Source organism: Brachycentrus maculatus, unplaced genomic scaffold (genome assembly GCF_059751285.1).
Source record: "Brachycentrus maculatus isolate JH-2025_06_01 unplaced genomic scaffold, ASM5975128v1 h1tg000597l, whole genome shotgun sequence".
In the NCBI taxonomy this organism is placed as follows: domain Eukaryota; kingdom Metazoa; phylum Arthropoda; class Insecta; order Trichoptera; family Brachycentridae; genus Brachycentrus; species Brachycentrus maculatus.
Genome location: NW_028281337.1, coordinates 385,894 through 413,194, shown reverse-complemented (window position 1 = coordinate 413,194; position 27,301 = coordinate 385,894). Strand labels below are relative to the sequence as shown.

Genomic DNA, 27,301 nt, shown 5'->3' with positions numbered 1-27,301 from the left:
GAAGTGCCATCTTGAACGTTAATTATACGAAGGGAAGGTGGTCAGTCCTGCGCTTTAAGTACTGGTCCAGGATGATATTAAATAAATATTAGTGAAAAATCACCGATTTATTTTGAGCCCCCTGAGAATCGAACACAAGACCTTCACAGCGGTAGCTTAACACGCTAACCGCTACCTTACGAAGCAAGAATGTTGTTACATTTATGCTTTTTATTTAAAATAAAAGTACTGGCTAGTTATTACCCAATTGTTGTAAAGAATCATCTCAAAGGTGTTTTTCTTCATCATTTGACCCTTATCAACCCATCCAGAGGGTATGCCTACATCAATGAAATGCATTTCATCGATGCAGCATTAAATAAATCATTGATAGCATCTCTTTTTTTAAAGAAATAATCCGCAAAACCTCTTTTTAAAGGCTTATTCGCAAGTAGGATAGTAAGGGAAGGTATGGTAAATGTGAATATATCACAAACATCCAAACCAATTTCAAATGAATATTTCTTTTATTCATTTTGCTGTTAGCGAGAATCAAACCCGCAACACCAGTTTTGCAGTCGAGCGTCTACCCAACTACGTCACAGAACCTGTCGTTTAAGTTTGGATTATAAAATTTAAAATATTTCCACCACATCATATACATATATATATATATATATATATATATATATATATATATATATATATATATATGCTACATCTTTGAAATTAGAGTTATATTTGAGTCAATTATAATTAACTAACCATCACGCCGCTTCTCCGCAGGGGTAGGCAGACTGAATAGAACGCCACACCACTCTGTCTTTGCAAACATTCTTCGCCTTTTCGACAGTCATACATTTCCTCATATATGTATACATACATACCCGACGATTATTACGTCTCCTTACCTGACCACTTTCAAGTATTTGGCATACCTAATTGTGCCATGTTTTTCTCGGTCTTCCTCTGCTCCTTTTTCCAATTACATTCGCCTCGTAAATCTTTTTTCCCATTCTTTTCTCACTCATTCGTTCTACATGTCCAAACCATCTCAACACAGCTTTCTTAATTTTATCGATAATGCTTATCTCAGCTTTGCATTCCATCCTTATTTCACATTTCACATTTTCTGTTAATACCCAGAATTAAATAACGTTTCCATCTTTGTTGCAATCAATATTCTTAAGGTTCCTAACACATACCTCTTTGGTTAAAAGAACTTTGATTATTATGCAATAAAGTTGTACGACCTACTTCCATTATCCATAAAATCACTAAAAAAAGAAGCTTTATATAAAAAAGCTATTCATAAATGGATAATGGAGGTGGATAGATCTGAAACCGAGTCATTTTGACATATTGTATTTGATTGCATGTCATAAACAATTTTCTTTAATATAGATTTATAAATAAGCTATAATTGAAATGTAACTTTGTTTTAAAATCACTATAAATATTTTATTACCATCAAGTTTTAACAAAATATTTAAAGTGATTTTAAAACAAAGTTATATTTTAATTATAAAATGAAAAATCACATATTTAGTGCTTCAAATATAAATTATATTATAAATAATAATAATAATAAACCCTTATCCGCACCCCAATGGTGCATAGGGCACTATGTCATATAAACGCAGTGTTATCTTGATCGTTAACACATGAAGGAAGGGTGATCAGCCTTCCGCTTCAGGAACCAGTCCAGGATAATATTGAATAAGTATTACGGTGAAAAAATCACTTTTATTTATTGTACCCCCCCTGGGAATCGATCCCGGGACCTCCAGAACGGTAGCCGAGCGTGCTGACCATTACACTACGGAAGCGGACAAAAATTGGCGGACATATTGTAAATAAGTATTGTAAAATGATGACATTGTCGCTGTGGGGGGTAAAAACTGGCTGCAAGCAGCAACCTACCGCAGGAAATGGAAAGAAGGGGAAGAGGCCTATATCTAGCAGTGGAGGTCAGAGGGCTCAAAAGAAGAAGACTGTAAAATGTGTCCTCGGCACAGGAAAACTCAGTGACGGCACATTATTGTAATTTGTAATTATTTGTATGATGAAATATAAATACATAAATTAAGAATAAAACAAGTTTAGTGTTTTATAGACTGTATTTTATTTATACATAAGTTACATTTATTGATGATTTAAGGATGTGTTTTTGAACCTGCATTTCTCGTGTGTTTTAAATATACGTACATTAATTATAACTTGATCAAATTCCTACACATTAAACTATGTATAATATTCACTATACTTTTATATAAAGTTCATTTAAATATCAGAGAAATAAAAACATGCATTCTATTTTAATACACATAAAGAATTTCATGATAAAGAAATAATTATTTACTAAGAAAACCCACCAAAGAGAAAACAGTATAATAAATATCAATTTGATAGATATAATATTTTTTTCGTTATAATATGTAACAACAAGCAAATTATTTCACACATTGACGTGTCTAATTCAACAGTTTTTTAATCGTAAACTTTAAAAGTTACATAACGAGTGAGAACATTAAAGGATTTTCAAAAATGTATATAATTATAAAATAAACACGAAAATGATCATGTATATAAAATAAAAATCATACTGTTCAAATATTTATCAGCTGTGAAACAAAATGCCAATGAAGCGACAATGCTTAGTAAAAATAAAAATTTTTGAGAGATCAACAAGCATACATAGTGGTTGATAATGTTAGCTTTGCCCATTTTAACGAGACATAAAATGGCAAGACTTCAAAAGATAATTAGAATTTAAAAATAATAAATCATCTTTGATGGCTTCTGAAATTTGTTTTAAATTTCAACAGAGAACGATCAATCTTTGGTGAATGCTTTCCAAATCCTTTAACTTTATTAATTTCCTAAATTGTCGACAGGTGTCGACGCTACGTTTAATCGAAGGAGAAAGCCATTAAAGAGACAAAGTGGATAGATAGACATTTATATAATTATAGCATTTTGGTTTACTAAACATTTTCATACACTTTTGAGGCAAAGGTTCTGACTATTTGCAGTTTGCTGCAGGAACAGCTGGGAGAACTTAATAAGCGTGGTTCTGAACGAACAGGGATGCATCAGCTCCGGCTCCTACGACTGACCCGGCAACGTATTTGCCAAGAGAAGCGTCTCCGTTGGCCTAGAAAGAAAGAAGAAAAAAACATGATAAAGTAAACATTTAAGTATTAACCTTTCCGTTTGTAGTGCCACAACAGTGGGGCCATAAAAAAACAGGTTTGAGGCATGGTGATTATTTCAAATTGACAATATTTATTTATTACGTGCATGCCCTTTTTTATTATTTATTTAATATTCATTCATTCAAACCCTTATCCGCACCCCAATGATGCTTAGGGCACTGCATCATATAAACGCAGTGTTATCTTGATCATTAACAGATGAAGGAAAGGTGATCAGCCCTCCGCTTCAGGTACCAGTCCAGGGTAATATTGAAGAAGAGTGAAAAATCACTTATATTTCTTTGACCCCCCCTGGGAATCGAACCCGGGACCTCCAGAATGGTAGCCGAGCTGACCATTACACTAAGGAGGCGGACTAAGGAGGATATATTTAATATAGTTACAAAAAATTTTATAATTTTATATTTTGTATATATAAAGTATTGTGGCAATATAATACACTCTTATCATTCACTGTCATGAATTAGTTCTTATTAAAGTGGTATTACACAAAGTGAACGATGAATGATAATGAGAGTATTATATTAAAATTTTATTCATTTGCTAGACATTTCTACTTTTAACAATCAATAAGCTGTTCTCTCCAAAAAAGAGTCTAAGCTCTTGTGCCTGGAGAGGGACTTATGCTCACTGTTTATACTTATGAATAATTTAATAGTTTTATTTTTATTTTGTGTGTATGTTTTTTTCCCAATTAATATGCATAAAAGACATTTGAATTAAAATTAAGTTTTAAAATTTAAAATGCATTTATGAAAAAAAACTCACTCTGCAGGGTGCAACTTTTTCATTAATATCTTACTACTCAATCGGTTAATTTTATAAAACACCGAATTTTGCTATCATAAACCATAATTTTTCCTTTTTTTAGACCATCACTCCGAAATTTTATACGAATCAATTAATTTTTTAACCCATTATTTGTGAAATGCGATGCCAAGTATTTAAAATAAAAATATTATAATTCTATACTAGTGTCATCTGCCAACGAAATCATGAAACTCTAAATGATTTGTCAAAGTTATTATATACAAATCAGTAGCATTTTTTGTATGTGCGTAGGAAAACCATAAATGGTTTCATAATTCTGCCTCTATTCGGATTTTATCAAAATCCTTTGATTTTTACCATTTTTCAACTCTTATTTTGGACAAATTCCCAAGGAAGATTAATTTTGATCTGATAATTAACCATTTTTATTCATGTGTTAACCTACAAGTAATTTTTCCGGTTGTACATAAACTTTGTGATGTGAAGGAAGCTAGGAGTGTATGTCAGGACAGAAGAGTGGCGTTCCATCCTCTCTGCCTACCCCTGCTTGGAAACAGCGTGATGGTAGAAGTAGTAGTAGTAGAAGTAGTACATAAACTTTTGTATCATAGTGCTACTGTTTTGTATAATGGCATTGCCATGTTTTATAAATCTACATTTTAATTTTGGATTATAATTGCAAGATCGCTTCTTTAAATTGTTCTGGGTAATGTATTATATTTTTCAAGTCATAACTTTCCACCTCTTCTTACCTTCAGGTAAACTTTTGACGAGGATAATCTTTAAAAAAAAAAGCAGAAAGGGCGATTTCGGAGATTCCTGTCTTTGATTCCAATACCCTAATCGTACAAAATAAGGACTTCCACATATAAACGACATCAATTGAATCAATTTACATCTTAAAAAAAAATTCTTGCCATCATCTAATTTGGGATCACGAAAATACAGCATTGACACAAACCAGTGCCTTGCGCACCATAATAATAATATACGATTTTGCTTAAGAAACTACTTACCATACTAAGTGCTCAATTGATATACAAACCATCCAATTTCTAATCTACAAAGCAAGCAAAGCTAGGGAAATTTCAACATCAAATTAATAGGGTGTCACGAATGTATTCTTATTCAGCTCGATGGATCGTGTTGAACTCCCCATTTACAAGGTACATACAATCAACTCAATACCGTAAAAAAAGGTGGTTCCGTGGTGTCGCAGATTCTTAAGTCTCTTGGTTCGAACCCACTCTACCACAATTTGATACCTATTTCTAATAATGAACCGCTTAGGCTCACAGAAATAGTATGAAATTAAAATATTTGTGTATATCGCTCACCCCTTTCAAGAACGTCATAAATCCAAAATTGTAAATTTTCAGTTGTGCATGTTTTCGGAATGCCCAGAAAATGTACTACATCCCACCAAAAACGGCATATTTTTAACTTAATATTTACCTGCTACAGGGCAGAAAATGTTGTTTTTGTAATTTGAAGAAAATGTATTTTGTAATTATTTTTTTAAATATACTAAATATTTTTCAAATGGAGAAAAAACCTTCAGGTTTTACCTTAAAAGATCTGTTGCAAAGTAAAAAGTTCAATAAGTGGCTTAATATTTATTTTTATTACATTTTGTTATATTTTTGAACTTTAAAAACGTTCTCCTGAAAAATCAAGTTTTTTGATTTATTACGTTCTTGAAAGGAATGAGCAATATAATAAAAACAGAAATATTTCTCTTTTTTAAATTAGATTAAATAAAAAAAAGCATTGTATGACGTATTCGTATGCGTAGAGCGAGTAGGAACAATTTCTGTGATTTCGGATATACTTTTTTGAACCTGAACGTACAGGATACGGCTTGTTGCATTCAGGCGATAATATAGCGAGCATGTCATGTACCTCGTATGGGTAGGGTGATTAATAAAAACCTAACCCTTAACCGCACCTAATGGTGTATAGAGCACTGCATCGTATTGACGCAGATCGTTACTAACGAGAAGGCAAGATGATCACTCCTGCGCTACAGGGACCAGTCCAGAGTAACATGAAATAAATATTAGAGTGTAAAATCACTAATATTTATTTTTTCCCACTTGGGAATCGAACCCGAGACCTCAAGCATGGTAGCCTAGTGCGCTAGCCACTACACTATTAATAAAAATACATAGTTTTATGTCTAATTTTGGGAGGACTTTGTTCAAATCTCAAATTGCTATTTTACATGAATTTTTATTATAAGTTTTTCTAATTTCTGCAAAATGACTAACAAGCTTTAACTATCAAAGGGCGTTTGTGCACTACACGGTATTTCACTGTCCGGCACGTCAGTTAGCATATAAAATGGATGATTGGCTTGTGCTTTTGTCCATCTTTCTTCAGATCGGTGCTCTTGATCGGTGCGTGAACACGTTGCGCGTAAATTCGATCACGCTAAACTGTCGCAGTAGCTTTCATTTTTCAAAACTGGACTGCTGGACAGTAAAATTCTGTGAAGTGCACAAGCGGCAAAAGGTTCCTTTTTAAGATAATATATTAGATTACATAACTAATCTACATTACACATATCCCTCATTCCTTTTAAGAACGTCATAAATCAAAAATCGTAAATTTTCAGTTGTGCATGTTTTCGGAATGCCCAGAAATGTACTTTATCCCACCCAGCAAAAGAGGCATATTTTTAACTTAATATTTACCCGCTAGTAACAGAAAGTGTTGTTTTTGCATTTTGAAGAAAAGGTATTGTTTAATTATTTTTTTAAATATACTAAATATTTTTCAAATGGAGATAAAAACCTTCAGTTCAATAAGTGGCTTGATATTTATTTTTAATACATCGTATTATGTTTTTAAACTTTAAAAACGTTCTCCTGAAAAATCAAGTTTTTTGATTTATGACGTTCTTGAAAGGAGTGAGCAATATTAGATTACATAACTAATCTACATTACACATATCTATTTACGAGTATTTTTAAAATGTGCACAAAAAAATAGAAAAATTGGTGAGAGGGTGAGAGGTTAGGTAAGGATTGGTTAACAACACAAGGGAAAAGAAATAGAAACATAAAACATTCAATTGTTTATTGAAAAACAAAAAAAAATAACAGTAAATGCAGGACTGATTAATTTTGTTTAAAAATGCATGCTTAAAAATATAAAGCTTTTTTATATTTTTACAAAAGCGGTAACAGATAAAAAAATATCTAAAAATACATCAGAACAAAGCACATTGAGCAAAATAATTATATATATATGTAATAAAAAAAATTAACAGTTAAAAAAATAACATTTACAGATTTCTGCTAGGAATTCTGAATATAAAAAAAATGTATTTAAGTATTAAAAACAGATAAAAAAATAACAGTCTTTTTACCATCTATGGGAGTGTATTTTAATATTTTTGAATAAAATTAATAATTCAATTCTTTATTTGAACTTTTGTGAGCTAAACTCAACTTGATTAAGATTTTTAGCCATTAAAATGTTCAACTTTTAATTTTTAGTTTCATAAACTGATTCGGCAGTCATTTTGAAGTAAAATCTATCCATTTTTAATTTTTGTTTTAGTAAGTACTTAAATGCATACCACTATTGTGGTATTTACTAGGTAAAAGTTAAATTATTTTAATTTTTACTTGCATGAAATACACAATAGTGCACATTTTTTAGAATATAAATATTGGAATTTGATGTTTTTTTAGAAATAATTTAAAAAAATAATTTTAAAATTTCTTTTAAACTCCTTTCAATCACTTTTCTTTTCAAAACAAAACAAATTTATTTCGAAGAAATACCTTTCTTCGTTACAAAAACGATGCTTTAAGCAAAAAAAAACAATTATGTTGAATGTTACCTTGGCTTAAAGAAATTTATGTTACGGGCTATGAATTATCTCGCCAGAAAGTAGATTTTTATCAAAACTTTGATTAAAAAATTATTCATTTAAAATTGTTACGAAAAAAAACTCCCATAGTGGTTTTAGTGAGGAATAGCATTGCGATTTCATCTAAAAAATCGTTGGCACAATATTGGAATAAAGTCCGGAATGTGAGTGTTTTGTTTGATGCATTAATACGCATGTGTTTTGACAAAGTTTGACTTGGCGCCGGCCAAAGAGCCGATTGAGCCGGCTTCGTATTTTCCCTGGCAAGCCAATCCATTGGCCTGCAAAAGTTGATTGGAAATGTTTAAATTTCATTTTGGTGTTGAGATTTTTTAGTGTCAATAGCGGTGTCGTATCCAATGTTGCGTTTGAAGGAAGACACATGCATAGCACGGTAGACGTCGGGCAGGAAGAGAATGAAAATGTAAAACAAAGAAAATTAGGAAAATGAAAAATACACACACAAAACAGATACCGTAGAACGGGGCTACTTGAACTTTGATTTGTTACTTGAGCCCAGTACAAAAAAATATTTAGATCTGTGTTTGGTCTACAATAATGATTCATTGTTTCCCTGACAGGTGACACTTATTGTCACGATACATTCATTATTGTAGATCAAATACAGATTTAATTTTTTTTGTGCTGGGCTCAAGTAACACATCAAAGTTCAAGTAGCCCCGTTCTACGGTAAATAAAAATAGTGGAAAGTAAGTACAGTGCCAGCTCGGTAATTGGAATGTTAATCGTGCAGAGTTGTTTGAATTAAGGTATTGTTCGGATTACTGAGTGTTTTGAGAATGAGAGAAAAAAAGGAAATTTCGGTTAGTGAAAATTCTCCTTATTTTACATTTGTATATAGGTAAAGAATGAATAGTTAAAAACTTTATTTAAGATTAAAGAAATCAGATACAGCGGAATCTCTCATAACGAGGACCTCCCAAGAGTAATTCGCATGACAAGCAAAAAATTAGAAAAAGGTTCTCCCTTAACGAGTGACGTTTCGCATAACGAGTTACAGAGAAGGGGCAAGTCTCTTTTTCACGACATTCACTTGTGAACCAGGACTTAAACGACAGTCAAAACCAAACTGTTTCGGTTAACGAGTAATATTCCGGAACAAATTATGCTTGTTATGAGAGGTTCCACTCTAATTTCATTGGAATCAACGAATTTAACTAAGGGCTAAATCACGCATTCATCTTAAAACCATCAATTGCTCAGTGTTCCGGATGACTACTTCAGCCCAGTTAACTAACTGATGACTATGTTGAAGGTGGAATTTTTGAAACTGGTATAGTTCGGATTACAGCGCCTTTCGGATTATGGAACATTCAGATTAGCGAGCTAGCACTGTATATTTTGACAGCTTGAAGGTTTTGAAGTCAACTGGTTTAAGCTGCCACAGTCGGGGATTATCCAGTTTTGATACAAAAATTTTGTTGCGCGAACTGTGTTCTGCAGTCGTAACCGACAGCTGCAGTCGATTTGAAGATGAGTGTATGCAGAACCGAGATTTTTATATTGAATTAAATTTTATGACTTACAGACGTCTCTTTTAAAGAGGTTTTACTTATATTCAGGTTCGACTGCATATGTATGTATGTACTAAGTAAATTATTGTTAATTACAGTGTTATTTAATCTAATACTACGTGTGCAGAAAAGCAAGTATAATGCAATACATACGAGGCATCTATCTAAGTTTAAAAAAAGCAATAAAAAATATAACAACGATAGAAATGAGACAACGTTTAGAACATATTGTCGCGCCGCCCAGGACGACCACTGCTGACAATCCATCAGCGGCTCTCGTCTGAACTTTGGGATGCAGACCTGACTTTGGAGGGTGTAAGGGAGCTGGCGGCCGATAGAAAAGCTTGGAGACAGTTTGTGGTCTCCACATGCTCCACATAGGGAGCGGATATGGTTAAACGAAAAAATGAATAATGTATTCCTTTCTCCTCTATATAAGAGGATATTCTGTCAATTCCGTATCTTGAATCGACTAAATATTTCAGCAGGTGGTGCTCGGCTAAAAAGCTTGAGAATCTGCGGGTATTTAAGATAATCCACAGATACTCAAACTTTTTTCACCCGACCACCGCCTAGATTGGATATTCAGAGAAACAGTCTGGGTTGATTATTAGTTACCTTGGCCCTCTTGAGGAGCTCCTTCTGCGCCAGGGGCACGTTCTCGGGCTTGCCGGCCCAGGCGCGCAGCACGGAGGCCTGCAGGGCGCGCCCGTAGCTGAAGGTGAGCGCCCAGGGCTTGCGCCCCACGTACTTGTTGATGGCGTCCAGGTTCACGGAGGCCTCCTCCTCCGACTGCCCGCCGGAAAGGAAGGTGATGCCTGCGGGAAGAGGCAGACACAATCAGGACTAGACCCTAATCATTTTGCATTAAATACACTCGAACGGTACGTAAACAGTACTCGCAAGACTCCCGTCAGATTCAAAGAAATTAATTTTTATAGCAAGAAAAAACATTACTTTTTTTGGGCAAATATAGAGAAAGTCTGGTGTTCATCCCAAATGTGTGTATTTTTTATAAGAATTTGTGTACTAAAATAGTTTCATAAATGTATGCAAGAAGAACAAAGAGACGCAGTTCATCGATTTTTATTTTGTTTATAATATTGTCCCCACCACACGTAACTCCTTTAAAATCATATATAAAGGGTGGAGGGAAAATTTTTATGTGCTCAGATAAAATTAAAATTCAAACATGTATACGTCGCGCTCGCTCTTTTTCTATTGGTGTCGCTTTGTTTTTCTCGCCCTTATAAGTGTGTTATAATTTTTGATATATTGGTGTAGCTTTGTTCTTTTCGCCCTTATAACTTTGTAATTTTTTATAAATAAATAATTGTCTTCATTTATGCCTTTCCGTCTTCCTCATCACAAGTGTTCCAGTACCATTAGCAGTAACATCTGGTTTAAACCAAGTATGGATCGCTCTGTGCATGTGACTTTCTTTGCATTTTCTTTTCTTAGAGCCATGGTCTCTAAGTGCGTATGTATTCACTGGCAGTATGCAGGATTCATGCGCCGGGCGTAGTTGGGTAGACGCTCGACTGCAAAACTGGCGTCGCGGGTTCGATTACCAAGTGCAAAATAAATTCAAGAAAGATTTATTTTCAATAGGTATGGGTGTTAGTGATGTATTTTTCACATTCACCTTCCCAATCCTTACTATCCTTCCTGCAGACAAGCCTCTAATAGAGGCTTTGCGGGCTATTCCTTTTAAATTAAATCAAATGAAATGTGTTTTTCATTTTGGACAGTAAATACTTTTCTCCGCCTCCGTAGTGTAATGGTCAGCATACTTGGCTACCATACTGGACGTCCCGGGCTGATTCCCAGAGAGGGCCGAATAAATATAAGTGATTTTTCACTCTGATATTTATTCAATATCAAACTGGACTGGTACCTGAAGCGGAAGGCTGATCACCTTTCCTTTGTGTGATACCGATCAAGATAACTCTGCGTTTATATGATACAGTGCTCTATTCACCATTGGGGTGCAGATAAGAGTTTTGAAGAAAGTCTGGGTATTACAGGGCTTATGACCTGATCCGTGATCCGAACCATGACCAGGATCCAAATAAAGGGTCTCTGCTAAATTAAAGCTTTCTCAATCCAACCATAAGATGGCTCTAGTGAACTCAAGTGTGCAGTGTCATGAGATTAATTATGTATGCAGGAGTTAAGAGGTGAGGATTTAGAAAAATACTCAGGCATATTTTACATATTCTTTTTCATGTATATTGAGTTGTCAATAGTGTTTAGAATTTGATCTCTTACCGACAACGGCGGCTGGAACAGTCCTCTGGAGAGCTGTCACGGTGGCCTTAGCAATGTCAGCGGCGGTGTACTTCTTGGAGCAGGACTGTCCGGCTGTGACCTGGCGAGGCGAACATTCATTCAATTAATAATTAATTCAATTTATTTATATTATTCTCAATATTATTATATTTAAAGTATTTACTTTGTGGTTAGTCATTTTTACTTTTATATATTTCTTAGTAAAAATGTTACAAAAATATTTTGTATAGTTTTTAGTGTGTGAATAGTGCTATGGTAGTTATGTTTGCATGCTACGGTGGTGATTGTCCTGACGAAGAGACGGGTACATCTCGAAATCGGTAGACATAAAAATCTCAGTGAGTGGTTATATACTAATATAACTATCAATTTTGAAAAAAAATTTAAGCCAATTTATTTATTTTTGATAAACATACACATTACAAACTAAAATTTAAGGCGTATACGTTAACTAAAATCTGAAATAAGCAAGAATACTACTGCTAAAGATGTAGAAGAATCCCGCTTCGGAATACTCCTTCAGACACATATCCGGCGCTAGCTATTTCTACAGGCATAACCATCGGCAGGTTGGTCCTGTATATAGGAATATGAAACAATCTATGCTGACGCTGTCTTAGGTAACTATTGCGAACATACAGACCAATGCTCTGGATAAATTCAGGATTATCGATCATACCGCGCAGCAATTGATAAAAATGCGTAATCAAATACACATTCCTTCTAGTCTCTTAACTGTTGTAGCCAAGCATACCCCGGAGAAACTCGGTCAAGTAGAGCCAAGGAAAATAGCCATCCTCTTCCATGTAGAAATACCTCATTCATCAACATTCATCCGATTATCCAACACTGAATGCAAGTTATTCCGGAGCGTGTTGGGAAAGTGCTACGTACCATGTTGGGCTTGAGGAGCGTTCCCTCGAGGAAGACGTGGTGATCGCTCAGGGCCTTGTATACGGCGGCGAGGACGGTCTCCGTGACCTTCTGGGCACGCTCCAAATCATGGTCACCTGGAATTCAAACATCAGAGTTGCAGTATAATTCATGAAAATATATATTCCATTGCTGCTGTCTGTAGTGTTGGGTGGTGTTGGGTGGTGATGGGTAGTGTTGGGTGGTATTTGGTAGTGTTGGGTGGTGTTGTGTAGTATTGGGTGGTGATGCGTAGTGTTAGGTGGTGTTGTATAGTATTGGGTGGTATAGGGTAGTGTTAGTGGTGTTATGTAGTATTGGGTGATGGTGGGTAGTGTTGGGTAGTGTTGGGTGGTATTAGGTAGTGTTGGGTAATATCGGGTGGTGTCGGGTAGTGTTGGGTGGTGGTTGAACACGACTGCGTGTGAGTAGCGGGGTAATGTTGGGAGGTGTTGGGTAGTGTTGGATAGTTTTGGGTGGTATCGGGTGGTGCTGGCTCACCGTCGGGCAGGACCTCAGGCTCCACGATGGGCACGATCCTCTGGGACTGGCAGATGGAGGCGTAGCGGGCCAGCACGTTGGCGTTCTCCAGGATGGACTGGTAGGAGGGCGTGTTCTTGCCGATCTTCAGCACGCAGCGCCACTTGGCGAAGTGGCAGCCGTCCTTCTTGTACTGGGCGCAGCGGGCGGCCAGGTCATCCAGACCTGGAACCGAGAAACATCTCAACATCTCCGGAGCACTAGACAAATGCTACAATATACTATAGGACTGCCTTGGAGAATCAGATAGGCCATTAACCTTTCCGGGAGTACAAAAATTGATGTCCGACTTTCTCTGGAGAGTGGGTTTTTTTTTCTTCATTAAATCAATGCATTATGAAGAAAGAAATTATGATAAAATAATTTTATAAAAAAAACGCCTATTCATTATGACAAAATTACACACAAATATCTACAGACGTCATTGCTATACAAGTTACATCATACTAACTGACAGACTTCGACATTCATTAACGTCATACTCCTTTAAGGAAAATTCGCACTGACATTCATTTACGTCCATACGCCCGGACAGGGTAATTAGTCAGTCTTGGGAAGAAGCTGTTGAAGATGCCTTCAGACTATACATTCCCAAAAATGTTTGACACAAAGTTATACAACATGTATTCTGTTTTAAACATACGATTTTAATTTCATGGGTTTTCTTTGACAGCACAAACTTTGTTTTAAGTAAAATATTGTGGGCAAAACATATTTTTTTTAGTTTTAGTGTTTAAATACCAACCAAAGATAACAGTAAAAGAGCCATTTTATAAATAAATGTCACCGGGCTTTAGTTATAAGAGCGGCCGTTCATGTACTCCTTTGAGGAAAGTCCAAAATGCTGAAGACAATATACTCGGGCGCAAGTTGGGAGCTATTATAATTAATATAATTATTATTGCATCCAGTAGTGGAGGACAGAGGGACAGAAGTGTTGAGGAGATCAGTTACCCTGGGTGGTGCACTCGTCTTCGGACCCCATGAGCGGCACGACACCCTTGTCCACCTTGATTCCGGGAATGATCCCCCTCTTGTTGAGCATCTCCACGAGCGGGGTTCCATCGGCGGCCTTCTGGTACAGAGTCTCCTCGTACAGGATGACTCCCGAGATGTTCTCCGAGATGGCCTGCTGGGAAAGGACGCAGCACCGGTAAGGCATCGTTCAAACACGAGACAGCGTTCAGCGGTTTAGTGGAAGCAAGTCATAATTCGTGTTTGTGGGCGGCATATCGCTCACTCCTTTCAACAACGTCATATATCAAAAAACTTGATTTTCCAGGAGATCATTTTTAAAGTTTAAGAATATAATAAAATGTATTAAAAATAAATATCAAGCCACTCATTGAACTTTTTACTGTGCAACAGATCTTTTAAGGTGAAACCTGAAGAGTTTTTCTCCATTTGAAAAATAATTGGTATATTAAAAAAAAACAATTGAACACCTTTTGAATACCTTTTCCTCAAAATACAAAAACAACACTTTCTGCCCTGTAGCGGGTAAATATTAAGTTAAAAATATGCCTCTTTTTCTGGGATATAGTACATTTTTAGGGTATTCCGAAAACATGCACAATTGAAAATTTATGATTTTTGATATATGAAGTTGTTGAAAGGAGTAAACGATATCATAAATGTTTCTGTGGTTGCTGGTGTATTTTATTGTTCCTGAATGTATGGGATACAGCTTATTGCATTTGGGCGATGACATAGCAGACGTATCACATATGTTTGTATCGGTAGAGAAGTCAATATTACCCTGGACTGGTACCTGAAGAGCAGGATTGAAACATCGCATCAATTTGATGCAGTGCCCGAAGTACCATTAGGTATGGATCTGGGTCGGCAGTAATGGAAAATTTAATATGTTATCAATAAATAAAATTAAAAAAAAACATTAATAGAACATCTTAATGCTTCAATCAATTCCAATAATAATAATTATGAATACTGCCATTTCGATATTTGTCATTCTGAAATAATTGATTGAATATTGATCTTTGAACTGTCTCTAGCGTCTAGCTGTCTGTGTTGATTTCAGCAGTTGGAGCGAAATGTAAAAAATAATGGCGGACTCACGCTCTCAGTGCTGAAAAGCAGTTCTCTGTAGTTGCGACGGTGTTCCTCATTGTTTTCAACTCCAATGTCTTGAAGACGCTTTCCCATGGTTCCTGTAAAAAATGCAAGAAAATTGTTAGCACATTGTTTTTGGGTATAACAACATTTTCCCTAATTGTGTGAAAGCAGGATACGTAAAAATACATTTTATTCTGAATCATCCTGTTGGTTTTTGCGGGACACATTAAATATTAAAACAATTGTGTTCAGCTAATGCACAATATAATGTGCAATCGTTTACTGGTTCTCTATGCTACATATTAACCTAGTCGGCTTGAATACGGGGATTGAAATCTCCCATACGAGAATTTTAATTTGATAACTTTAGTGTTATAAGAGCTACTTACAAAATATTTTTTGTAATCTTAAAAGTAATATAAAAGAAAATTTACCTTTTTTATTATTATAAATTGAAATCATTAAATGTTTCAAATAATGTTTTTAATAAAAAGCACCATCAGTCGGTAGGTACCGCGAGTTCTACATGCTTATATATCAAGACGTTTATTTTTGTCTGATAGAGACATGTTATTTCTTTCACTCTAATAAATGTGGTATTACCACAAAGAGAGAGTGAGACAATTAGAATAGTCTGTTTTCGTTTGATCTGATTTTCGGCCTCTCGCATATCGTCTTGCTCTCGCTTAATCTGCGCATAGCTGCGCGCTGGAAAGGACATGGAATCTGTGACTCAGCTGGTGGCGAGTTACGAGCTGCGTACTACAATTTCCATACAAATATGAACTAGGGTATTTTGGTACCCCGCTTCGGATCACATGTAATTTTTTGATGATCAGTACGGGAAAGGTTGTACATGCGGAGCATGCACTTAGACTGTATATAACATATGCAACGAAGATAGCTACCAGTTTAATTAAGAGAAGGGAAGCATTTCACTTTTACGTCTGATACAGACCAACCTCTAGAGCGCCTAAAAAGTTTCGCTTCAATAAAACAAGTCATCGGGTATTAGGGCAGCATGAACAGTAGGATCAGAGGGTTGAGGGTCTTATTAGAGAGAAGTTTCCGTACCGGTGGACTCATCAGCGGCGAGGATTCCCTTGCCGGGAGCCACGATGGCGTAGGCGATCTTCTTCAGCTCCTCCTGGAGCTCCGCGGACGGGTAGTTGAAGTAGGTGGTCATCGTGAAGGGGTGAGATTAGGAACTGCTAATCTGAGAACTGTAGAACTGGAAAGAAGATGAATACACCATTATACAGTAATTCAAGAACATTTTTTTCATATTTTTTTTTCAATAAAAAGAGAAATATTTTTGTGTTTATCATTTTCAAGAATACTTCAATTTCAAACTATTTTTTGTGAGCTTTAGTAGCTCATTATTAGAAACAGGTATCAAAATTGTGGTAGAGTGGGTTCGAACCTAGAAACACTGACTCAACTGCGACACTAACCACGGGACCACAACCCGACACATTTTTGATATTTCGACATAGATGAAGAAGAATATGGAAGTCTGGGCATTTACAGAGCTTACGACCGTAATATTCGCGGCAAGCAACCGACTTCGGATGGAGCACTCGTAACGCTGTACTGACTATACCAATGCTCGCATCGTAACGTGTTCCATTACGAAATGACACCGGTCAGTCCCCACATGATAATTTTAACATTCTACCTATGATTGACAACCACACTTCTCAAATTCTTGAAATTTCTAGATATATTAATCAAACTCGTAACACAGTATGAGCGAGTTCACAATAAATCAATTAATGAAAATAATAATACATTTTTTAGCATCTCAAAATTGATGAAAAAGAATATGGATGTCTGGGTATTTACAGGGCTTATGGCCTGTCATTGGCTAGTTAAGTGATCGCTTTACACACGTGTAACATTCACCATTCTACCCATGGTTGACTACCACACTACTTGCGTCCATTATAGTCTATAAATGTTCATTATTATGATAATTTTTAAGTGTTTATTTTTATTGCCAACATTATTTTCGTTTTGTTTTTAGAGGTAAGCGCGATTGGCTGCCGTGCTGGAGATTCCAGGTTCTATTCCCAGGGAGGAGGTCAAAATAAATAAAAGCGTTCTAGTTTTCACTCCAATTTTTATATATTAAGTATTACCCTCACCTTGCCTTCATATAATACTGCTCAGCACTGATCACCTTGCCTTCATATACTAAACAACCATCAATTTTATACAGTGTCCTATGCACCATTGGGTGCGGAAAAGGGTCAACTGACGTGATAATTTAATAAATGTATACTGAATATTCATGAATTTATAGCTTCCTTATTTTTAGTAATAGCTGTTACGCCTTGCAAAAAAAAATGCTAAAAATTTCACTGCAAGTCGAAACAGATGTCACAAAAATACAGCCATTCGAAAAATTATCAATATTTTTCAGTAAAAAGTTATACACATTTTTTTTTTAATTCAAGAGAAATGTCAAAATTTTATCTTACCCAAATTATGTATAGAAGAAGAAAAGAAGAGTAAGTTGATAAGTGATTTGGAAAAAAAAAGTATAATTTGATATTTTTTCTTAATTTAGGATTTTTTAAAGGAGGAACTGCAGGCAGCCCCGGCGGGCGCCGGTGCAGCACTGCGCAAAAACTGACCCCAGACAAGCGAACTATTCACGGGGATGTTTCAGTTACGTGGGGGGCGGGTTTATAAAACGAGGTTTAATAATATAATAGTTTTGAAAAAAAATTTCGACGTATTTTAACGCCTTTATACTCCAAGTCAAATTATTATTTCGTAGGTTTACCAAAGGAAATGGAAAGTTACGTTAGAGGCCTATATCCAGCAGTAGAGAACAGAGAAGGCTATAGAAGAAGAAGAAGAAGGTTTACTGTACCTTTAACGTTTTTATTTATACTCAAATTCATCATTTTTATTTTTATTTTTTATAAAATGGAAGGTTTTTATTTCAGAAAAAAAAATAAGTATAAAATAATCCAAATTCATTAAATACTTCGGCAGTCACTTTGTGGTCACTACGGCTTATGCAACACTGCTTCGCAGACTTTTGACACCACCCGATTTTAGGTTCTGATTGATCTGATCGTGCCAAGTCTCATTCGGGCTCACATTCGCCAAATATATGTTTTTAGTCGTCATCTCTTTATTCATTAGCTCCACGTATCCATACCACCTTAAATAACTCTTCTTAATCTTTTTGATTATTTTCATTGATTGATTTGGAAGTCCTCTGAGTTAAAATCTATTTATAATTTAAGTTTTACGAAGCAAATACATAACACTATAATTTTAATCGATTTATCGATTCCGGTCATTAAAAAAATACCTTTTCAATTATCCCTAGCTTAGCCTTGCATTATTTTCTAATATCACTATTTATTGAAAATGCAATTTCACAGTTTTTATATGCAACACCAAGCAATTTCAGCAAAACTTCAAATATTTGGCAATCAAACATTTCAATGAACTCCCTAAAGAAATAAAAAAAATTGATGATATAAAAATCCTGAAGAAAAAAATTAAAGCTCTATACATTTAAATCTAAAAAAAAATATATAAAAAAAACTATTATATCTTTTATTATATAACATTAAACCACGAGTGTAAGTCCCTTTCCAAGCACAAGAGCACAGACTCTTTTATAGAGAGGCACAGCGAATCGAAATATAAAAGTTCTCCATATGTTTAAATGATTCAAATGTATCATGTTATAAATAAAAATGTAAATATATTAAATGAATAAAAAAAAATTGATTGGGCATAAACTTTCTGAAATGACATGCCGATTTAAATAAAAAAATAAAACACTCGTATAAGAGCACCTTTTTGAGTTTATTAATCAATTTTAAATCAGAAAAATGAATTAAAAAACCGACCTTAACATGACCCGACCTGCGCAGTTGGCAGACTCGCTAAGGGCGTAGGGTCCTTTGCGTAGGTCACGTTATCGACTCGGGCCTACGTGCAAGGCGACACTTGGGGCGGGTTTACATCGAGTCAGCTACTGGCGCCAGTACTGGCATCGAGAACTGGCTTACACTGTTTACGCGTAGTCAGTTGAGGTTTTTATTTCACGGTGCCCACACGCTTTTAAGGCCTAACATACGATAAACCGCAACAAATTTTTCTTTAAACCCAGGTAACATATCGCTCACTCTTTTCAAGAACGTCATAAATCTAAAAACTTGATTTTTCAGGAAAACGTTTTTGAAGTTTAAAAATATAACACAATGTATTGAAAATAAATATCAAGCCACTTATTGAACTTTTTACTGTGCAACACATCTTCTAAGGTAAAACCTGAATGTTTTTTCTCCATTTGAAAAATATTTAATATATTTTTAAAAAATAATTAAACAATACCTTTTCTTCAAAATGCAAAAACAACATTTTCTGCCCTGTAGCGGGTAAATATTAAGTTAAAAATATGACTCTTTTGCTGGGATATAGTACATTTTCTGGGCATTCCGAAAACATGCACAACTGAAAATTGACGATTTTTGATTTATGACGTTCTGGAAAGGAGTGAGCGATATAACGTAATTGATTTTTTTGCTTAAAACACCGTTTACGTAATGAAGAAATAAGTTTTTCTTCGAAATAAATATATGATTTTGAAAATAAAAGAGTTATTGAAAGGTAAGTAGTTAAAACAATTGTAAAATTATTTATTATATCCGACTTGAATTTAAGCATGTATAAATTATAATATTTTTTTACACATTCATTATTATTTTTTTTTTTTTTATTTGTATACATTTATTTAAATCACAATTTTGACATATTAAGAATATTTTTTTGCAGATCCACCAAGCCACCTTGTGTGTCTTGTCGGTGGAGTTCTTTTTTAATAAATTTTGTATTGTTTTTAACGATTTTAACCTAATATACACACAAAAAAACTTGACCGGATTTTTGTCCGTTATATCCGAAGTTCGTTAAATAGAGGTCCGTTATATCGAGGTCTTACTATACAAGTACAGTGGAATCTCTTATAACGAGCACAATTCTCGCTAAGCGAAACATTTCCCCCATAGAAATCAATGTAAAATACGCGAATATCGTGAAAAAGAGACTACCCCTTTCTCTGTAACTGGTTATGCAAAATGTAGCTCGTTAAAGGAGCAACATTGTCACATTTATTGCTCGTTTTGATAGATTCCACTGTAATAGTAATACGTTAAATTAATTTGCTCCAACTCACTCACTTCGAGACAGCGCATACAGCTCTGCAGATAGACTTAATTAATATACTGACTACAATTAAACAAATAAACACATTTTTATAGCAAATGTCAGTCCCAACAGTGCGCGATTCAAGGTCCGAATGCGAGCCACGCGATTGGTCGAGACGGAGGCGCGTCAGACAGGCCCCCGGACAGCTTTCAGCTCTCGGTAAAATTCCGACAAACAAGTTTGTTTGAATAATAATATAATATATTAATTAATATGTATCTCCGATAAGACAATCGCGGCGAAAACAACAGACGGATCCCGGGTCGCCAGGGAGACGACTTCAATTGAAAAACGTGGACATGATTGCGTCATATTTTAGTAAACAAATTATTTATATATTTTTTTTAACATCTCAACTTGACATTCTATCCCTAATCGGCACCCAATGGTGCATATGGCACTGAATCGTATTGACGCGGTGTTATCTTGATGGTTACTTTCATGAAGGCAAGGTGATCACTCCTGCGCTTCAGGGACCAGTCCAGGGTAACAGTCGTCGGGTTGTGGTCCAGTGGTTAGTGTCGAGGATTCTAAGTCAGAGTTTTTCGGTTCGAACCCACTCTATTACAATTTGATACCTATTTCTAATAATGAGCCGCTTAGGCTCACATAAATAGTATGAAATTGAAATATTTGTGTTTATAATAAAAACACAAATTTTTCTCTTTTTATATAAAAAAATTCAATAAATATTATAAGTCCACTAATATTTTTTTTCACCCCCCATGAAAATTAATATTGATGAATAATTACCAATATTGATAAATAAATGTTAGCTATTTTAGTTTTTTTCGTTGAATATTGTTTAGTTTTTAAATTTAATAATAAATTTTGATACTTTACATAGCAAAAAAACAATAATAAATTTGGGTCTTTTAGATAGCGTCATTTTCGTAAAATACTACCTCAAGAGTGTGATAATATCAGCACAGTTGTCTGCATTCAAAATCGGTTTCATCCTCACAACCGCCAGTTGGGACATCCTCCCTTAACCTGATTTTGAGTGTGCCAAAACGCTCGATGCGTTTGTAAATGAGATGTGCATACCACAAGACGAGATTGGAAGTTCAATGCCATCGGGAGATGAAGCGTGAGGGACCGACTGTTGACACTGTAGAATTTCTGGCATCGATTCACTGCCAAGTATGAGATTACAACATACGATGCAGAGCTAGATCAATATTACATAACAGAATGTGTCAAGCAAAGTGGAATGACAATTGTATCGATAACTCGGCAGAAACAAAGAACACTTTCTTTGAGTTTGTTAATGTAAACATGACTAGCTTTGAGAACATCTGTAGTTTTCGAAACTAGTCGTGTTTACATTATTTATTACATTCGGTATTAACTTAGTGGAATGAAATGTTGATTAATTTAAAAATTAAACACTCGTAGAATACCAATAACTGAGTTTTATTTCATTACACACGACTATGTTTCGAAAACTACAGTTGTTTTCATCGACAGATGATTAGAAAAACTAAAAAGCATTTTATTTTCAGGTAAATATAGAGGTGGGTGGGGTAAGAAACCTTAACCCCCCCTCTATTTATTATTATCACTTCCACCAGCTATTGACAGGTCGTAAGTTTAATAAATACCCAGATAACTCCTTGTAACTCGAATCTAGTATTTGTATGCTAGAATTTGAACACACTCAAAATATTTTAAATTACATTCATTTTAAAAAGGGTAATATATAGTTTATTAATAAAAACTTTTAAAATATTTTTTGTATGGAAAACATTCGAATCCAAGCTTGTCCTATTCATGACCTTCAGACCACACTTTCTCTAAAATATCCAGCACAAAGTTGCCTAACATGTATTCTATTTTAAGCATAGTTTTATATGAGAGAGAGAGAAGCAGAGAAGCAGCGCAAATAACACCTACTCTAGGCAACTAGAAACTGCTGAAATGTGAATGCTTAGATGGTCAGTAGCTGTGTCCCTTAGAGACAAAATAAAGAGTTATTTTTTGACATCTCATCAAAGATGAAGAAGAATATGGAAGTCTGGGCATTTACGGGGCTCACGACCGTCATAGGCTGGTTTAAGTGATCACTTTACACACGTGTAACATTCACCAATTCTACCCATTATTGACAACCACAATACTCAAATTCTTGGAAGTTCTATATATATGAACCAATTTAGAAACCTTGTTCTTGAATCACTAGAACTCCACTAGAGGCATCTATTGGTGAGATTTAAAGAAGCTTTTTACTAAGCAGAAACTCTTATATTAGTATGTGAGGTCCGAATCCTGGATTATAATCACACACATGAGAAACGCCAGAAAATACCATTTTCATTTTTATTATTAAAGCTTATAATTTGACCAGATAATTTATTTACAACATTTTGAGTGTCCAAATACTTGTTCATAAAAATCCAGATTTTGTGAACATGTATTTGGACACACTCAAAATGTTGAAAATAAAGAGATCACGCATTCGTGGAAGCATGGGTGTAACAGGCATCAATAGTAAAGTAGAGGAAAGGCAATTGAGATGGTATGGGCACATAGGACGTAGAGAACCTGATCATATTGTGAACCAAGTAATCGCCATGGATCTTCCTCGAAAGACATCTAGAGAAAGACCAAAATAGTCACGGATGCTACAGAAAGATAACGGCATAAGACATAACAATAAACAGACAGCATAATATCCCAGAAATACGCTATCAGCATATCTGTCCATAAAAATCTACAAAGCATAAGCACAAATTATTGTATAACAGAATACACAAAAAAGTAAAAATATGTTAAAAGATACAGTACAACATTTTGAGTGTGTCCAAATACTTGTTCACAAATCTGGATTATCTCCAATTATAACTCGTCAGCCCGGTAAATGCCCAGACTTCCATATTCTTCTTCATCTTTAATGAGATGTCAAAAAATAAAAGATACAGTAACGGAAATTATATTTAAAATTTAACAAACTAACTAACCATCATGTCACTTCACTGCAGGGGTTGGCAGAGAGAATAGAACACCACACCGATCTGTCTTTGCAAATAATCTTCGCTTATTCCACATCATGCATCTCCTCATACATACCCGCTGATTATTTCGACCTCTGTACCACGCCCAAGTATTTGAAACACTTGATCATGCCAAGATTCGCTCGGTCTCCCTCTGCTTCTATTGCCAACCACATTTGCCTCATAAATTTGTTTTAACGTTCTTTCCTCACTCAACGTTGTTGCACATGTCCAAACCATCTAAACACACCTTTTTTAATTTAATCGATTAAGCTAAAAATAAAATTTTAATCAATTTAAATTATTTCATTCAGTTATATTATTTAATACATAATTTTATGAATGTTAATACGACATTTTTAAATAAGTTCCCACATATGTTGCTGGATATAAATAATTTATACTGCGAGATCCGCAGTTTGAATGTTATAGAAAGGTCAGAGATCACACGTAGTAGCGTGTAATAAAAATAGTCTAATAATGTATGCTTAAATGTTCTAACATCTCTTATGCAAAACTGACATATTGAATGATAATTTAATATATTTTGCATATTAAAAACATTGTCAACTTTGTGGTATGGTAATACAACACTCTCCTTATCATTCATCATTCACTTTGTGTACACCACTTACTACTTCACGACTGCCACTATTGGCTAAAAAAACTTAGTTTTTAACATAACGCGGTTTGCAAGCGGACTACTCATATTATGAAATTGTTTGGATAGTTGCATTGGTCATATGTAATGATAACGTAATATAAACCTGGAATTAAGTCATATGGCAACATGTTATTGACATAAATATACTAACATATTACAATTCTTAAGATAACAAAGCGCTGTAAGTAAAAACATTGTAAAATATTTGCTATAGCAGATAAGAAGTAATACGTAAAACAGTACCATTTGCAATCGTTCTCATATAGGCGCTGTGGTGTAGTTAGGTAGACGCTCTACTGCGTAACTGGTAACGCGGGTTCGATTCCCGTCAATTGCAAAATGAATTGAGGAAATATTTATTTTCAATCGGTATGGGTGTTTGTGATGTAGCCTGCAGGCAAGCCTCTAAAATAGAGGCTTTGCGGGTTATTCTTTTTAAATAAAAAAATAATAAAAATGCTTAAAAATCATCAATGCTTAATAATTTGTTATAATGCTTATTAAGTTAATTATTTCTTATTTTTAATTTAAAAAAAATTATAATTAACACTTGTATAATACCACTTAATTTGTTTTATTTCATTACACACGACTAGTTTCGAAAACTAAACAGATGTTTTCATCTACAGCTGAAGAGTTAAACTAAGTTAATCATGACAGATGTTATGGTGTAACTGGGTAGATGCTCTTTAAGCGCATCTTTATAGAGCATCTACCCGGTTTGGATTAGACAATCAAACGATTCTCTAATCCGAACGACCCACTGCACGATTTACATTCGGATTAGCTAGCTGACACTGTATTATGAAAAAGTACCGAAAAGTCATTCTAAGCTGAGACAAAGATATGGTTGTCAGGGAGTTTAATCAACATATTTACTGTCGCGGGGCAATATTATTTATTCAAATACTGAAGTAGGTACAGTACTTATTATTCCCAACATTTTGATTGATAAAACTATCAGGAGAGGTCAAAATGACACAATTTTTATTTGAATGTCTCCAAATAAAATACTGGGATTTGATAACAGATGTAACACGAAGAAAATTTAAGAAAACATTCTGTATTTGCACTGATAAATATGGTGCTATATTTAAAGAGAATTGATAATTAAAATAATAATGCGATAAGTGATATTGAATTATTTTATACAAAGTACATAAATTCGCTTTTTTTTAAGTTGGTAATACTTTAAACCTGTGGCGTTATGCTGGTGTAATTTTTAGATGACTGCAGTCCAATTTGACAAAATGACTTGTAAATTTAGATGGTCGTATTTAAATAGTGTATTTAGTTATTATAAAGCTTTGAACAAGGAAATATGTAAAGTATTCTTTGCTTTTTTTACAATTAACATCTTTATCTACTGAAAATAATGATTTTAAAATTTTTTGTCCGCGTCCATAGTGCAATGGATCAGTACAGTCAGCTACCATACTGGAGTTCCCGGGTTTGATTCCCAGGGAGGGTGGGGGTCAAATAAGTATGAAAGATTTTTTCACTCCAATATTTATTCAATATTACCCTTCATGTGTTAACGATCAAGATAACACTACGTTTATATGATGCAGTGCCCTATGCACCCTTGAGTACGGATGTGGGTTTGAAGTAAAATTCTTTATAATAAAAAAATAACAAAATAGCCTGATTGTAGAAAACTTATTCTAACTAAATATTGAATACTTAGAATCATATTTATCAAAGCCCGTTTGTTATGAATTGATCTAAGATTGTAGTTTTTGCAGAAACCATTGTCGAAATATTGATAAAAATGATGCAATTTTTCGAGGAATTATCGATAAATATTAATTAACCTTTGATGTATGAAAAATAATTTTATTTCTCACAAAAACGCATTCATTTTTAATATACATGCGAGCATACTACAAAAATAGAACAAGTCAGTAAAAATAATTTTGACATAAGCTTGTTATTCTTCTCCAAACCTTTATCCGCACCCCAATGATGCATAGGGCACTGCATCATATAAACACAGTGTTACCTTGATCGTTAACACATGAAGGAAAGGTGATCAGCCCTCTGCTCCATGTAATAACAAGGTTCGATTCCCAGGGGGGTGTCAAATAAATATAAGTGATTTTTTCACTCTAATATTTATTCAATATTACTCTGGACTGGTACCTGAAGCGGAGGGCTGATCACCTTTCCTTCATGTGTTAACGATCAAGATAACACTGCGTTTATATGATACAGTGCCCTATGCACCATTAGGGTGCGGATAAGCATTTGAAGATAATTAAAAATGCGATGTAAATAATGCTTTGAAATATGGAAAATAAAATGTGGTATTCTTAATTTAACAAAAACTGATGTAATTCATTTGAAAATATTAAATTAAAGCAATAATTTAATAGTAATAATCATATAATAAAGAAAAAAGTATATTATTTCTTGTAAAACAGAAAAATGAAGTACAAATATATATATATATATTACTTGGTACAGATAAATCAATAAAAATATGGAAAACCTGACATAAGTCAGTATGTTATAATGTAAGATAACTCATGTGATAAAGAATACAATATAAAATGTAATATACTTAATTAACCCCAGTACTGATCACATGTCCTTGAAGGGGTCAAAACATAAGGACTTGAAGGTTAAATATATTAATAGATTTTTATTTTCTATCATAATCAATAAAAAATACGGTGGCTTCGACACCTATATTTGACACGTACGCCTCGAAATGGTCTTCAACGCAAATTAACGAAAAATCAAAAATACTCCATTGTACGTAAATTATTTCGGTCCAATTATGAATTCTGATATCCAAAAAGCTTTGACCCGCGAATGCCGACCGGTTATTATATAAAATTTATGCAAGACGTGTCGTATTTGTGAGGGAGTTGGCCACAGTTTTATCGTTTCACATTGATATAACCTACAAAGATTCCGGGATAAATATATTGATTATCACAGAGGACACGAAATAAAGCTCGAAATAACTGCGCATATTTGATCTAGAGACCCATGAACGAGTAACATCAGTTGGACCATTAAAAAAACTGACAAAAATATTAAAAATCCGAACTATTATTTAAACATTGACAGGACGTCAGTATGAGAAAAAAAATACATCACTTATGGTAATAGAATCCGGCAAATCATTAAAATTATTCACTCACCGAGCTAGGGAAGCCTGTTCGCTCGAACACAAACGAAAACTATCT

General features: G+C 34.5%; 1 protein-coding gene across 9 annotated transcripts; it reads right to left on the bottom strand.

The window, feature by feature from the left end:
* Positions 1 to 2,085: 2,085 nt before the first annotated feature.
* On the bottom strand, positions 2,086 to 27,301 carry LOC148301176 (fructose-bisphosphate aldolase-like). 9 transcript variants are annotated; one of them, XM_088273705.1, is made up of 10 exons: positions 27,257 to 27,301; positions 16,281 to 16,437; positions 15,210 to 15,301; positions 14,085 to 14,259; positions 13,092 to 13,295; positions 12,573 to 12,688; positions 11,658 to 11,757; positions 10,005 to 10,204; positions 8,058 to 8,132; positions 2,941 to 3,136 (listed from the first exon to the last, which is right to left on the bottom strand). In XM_088273705.1, exons 2-10 carry the CDS (start codon positions 16,390 to 16,392, stop codon positions 3,041 to 3,043), a joined length of 1,170 nt encoding a protein of 389 aa, XP_088129831.1. In that variant the 5' UTR covers positions 16,393 to 16,437; positions 27,257 to 27,301; the 3' UTR covers positions 2,941 to 3,040. The 9 variants fall into 9 exon arrangements, with proteins under 9 accessions (XP_088129823.1, XP_088129828.1, XP_088129831.1 ...); XM_088273697.1 differs by lacking the exon at positions 8,058 to 8,132 and having other exon boundaries at positions 2,086 to 3,136; positions 14,085 to 14,262; XM_088273702.1 differs by lacking the exon at positions 8,058 to 8,132 and having other exon boundaries at positions 2,086 to 3,136.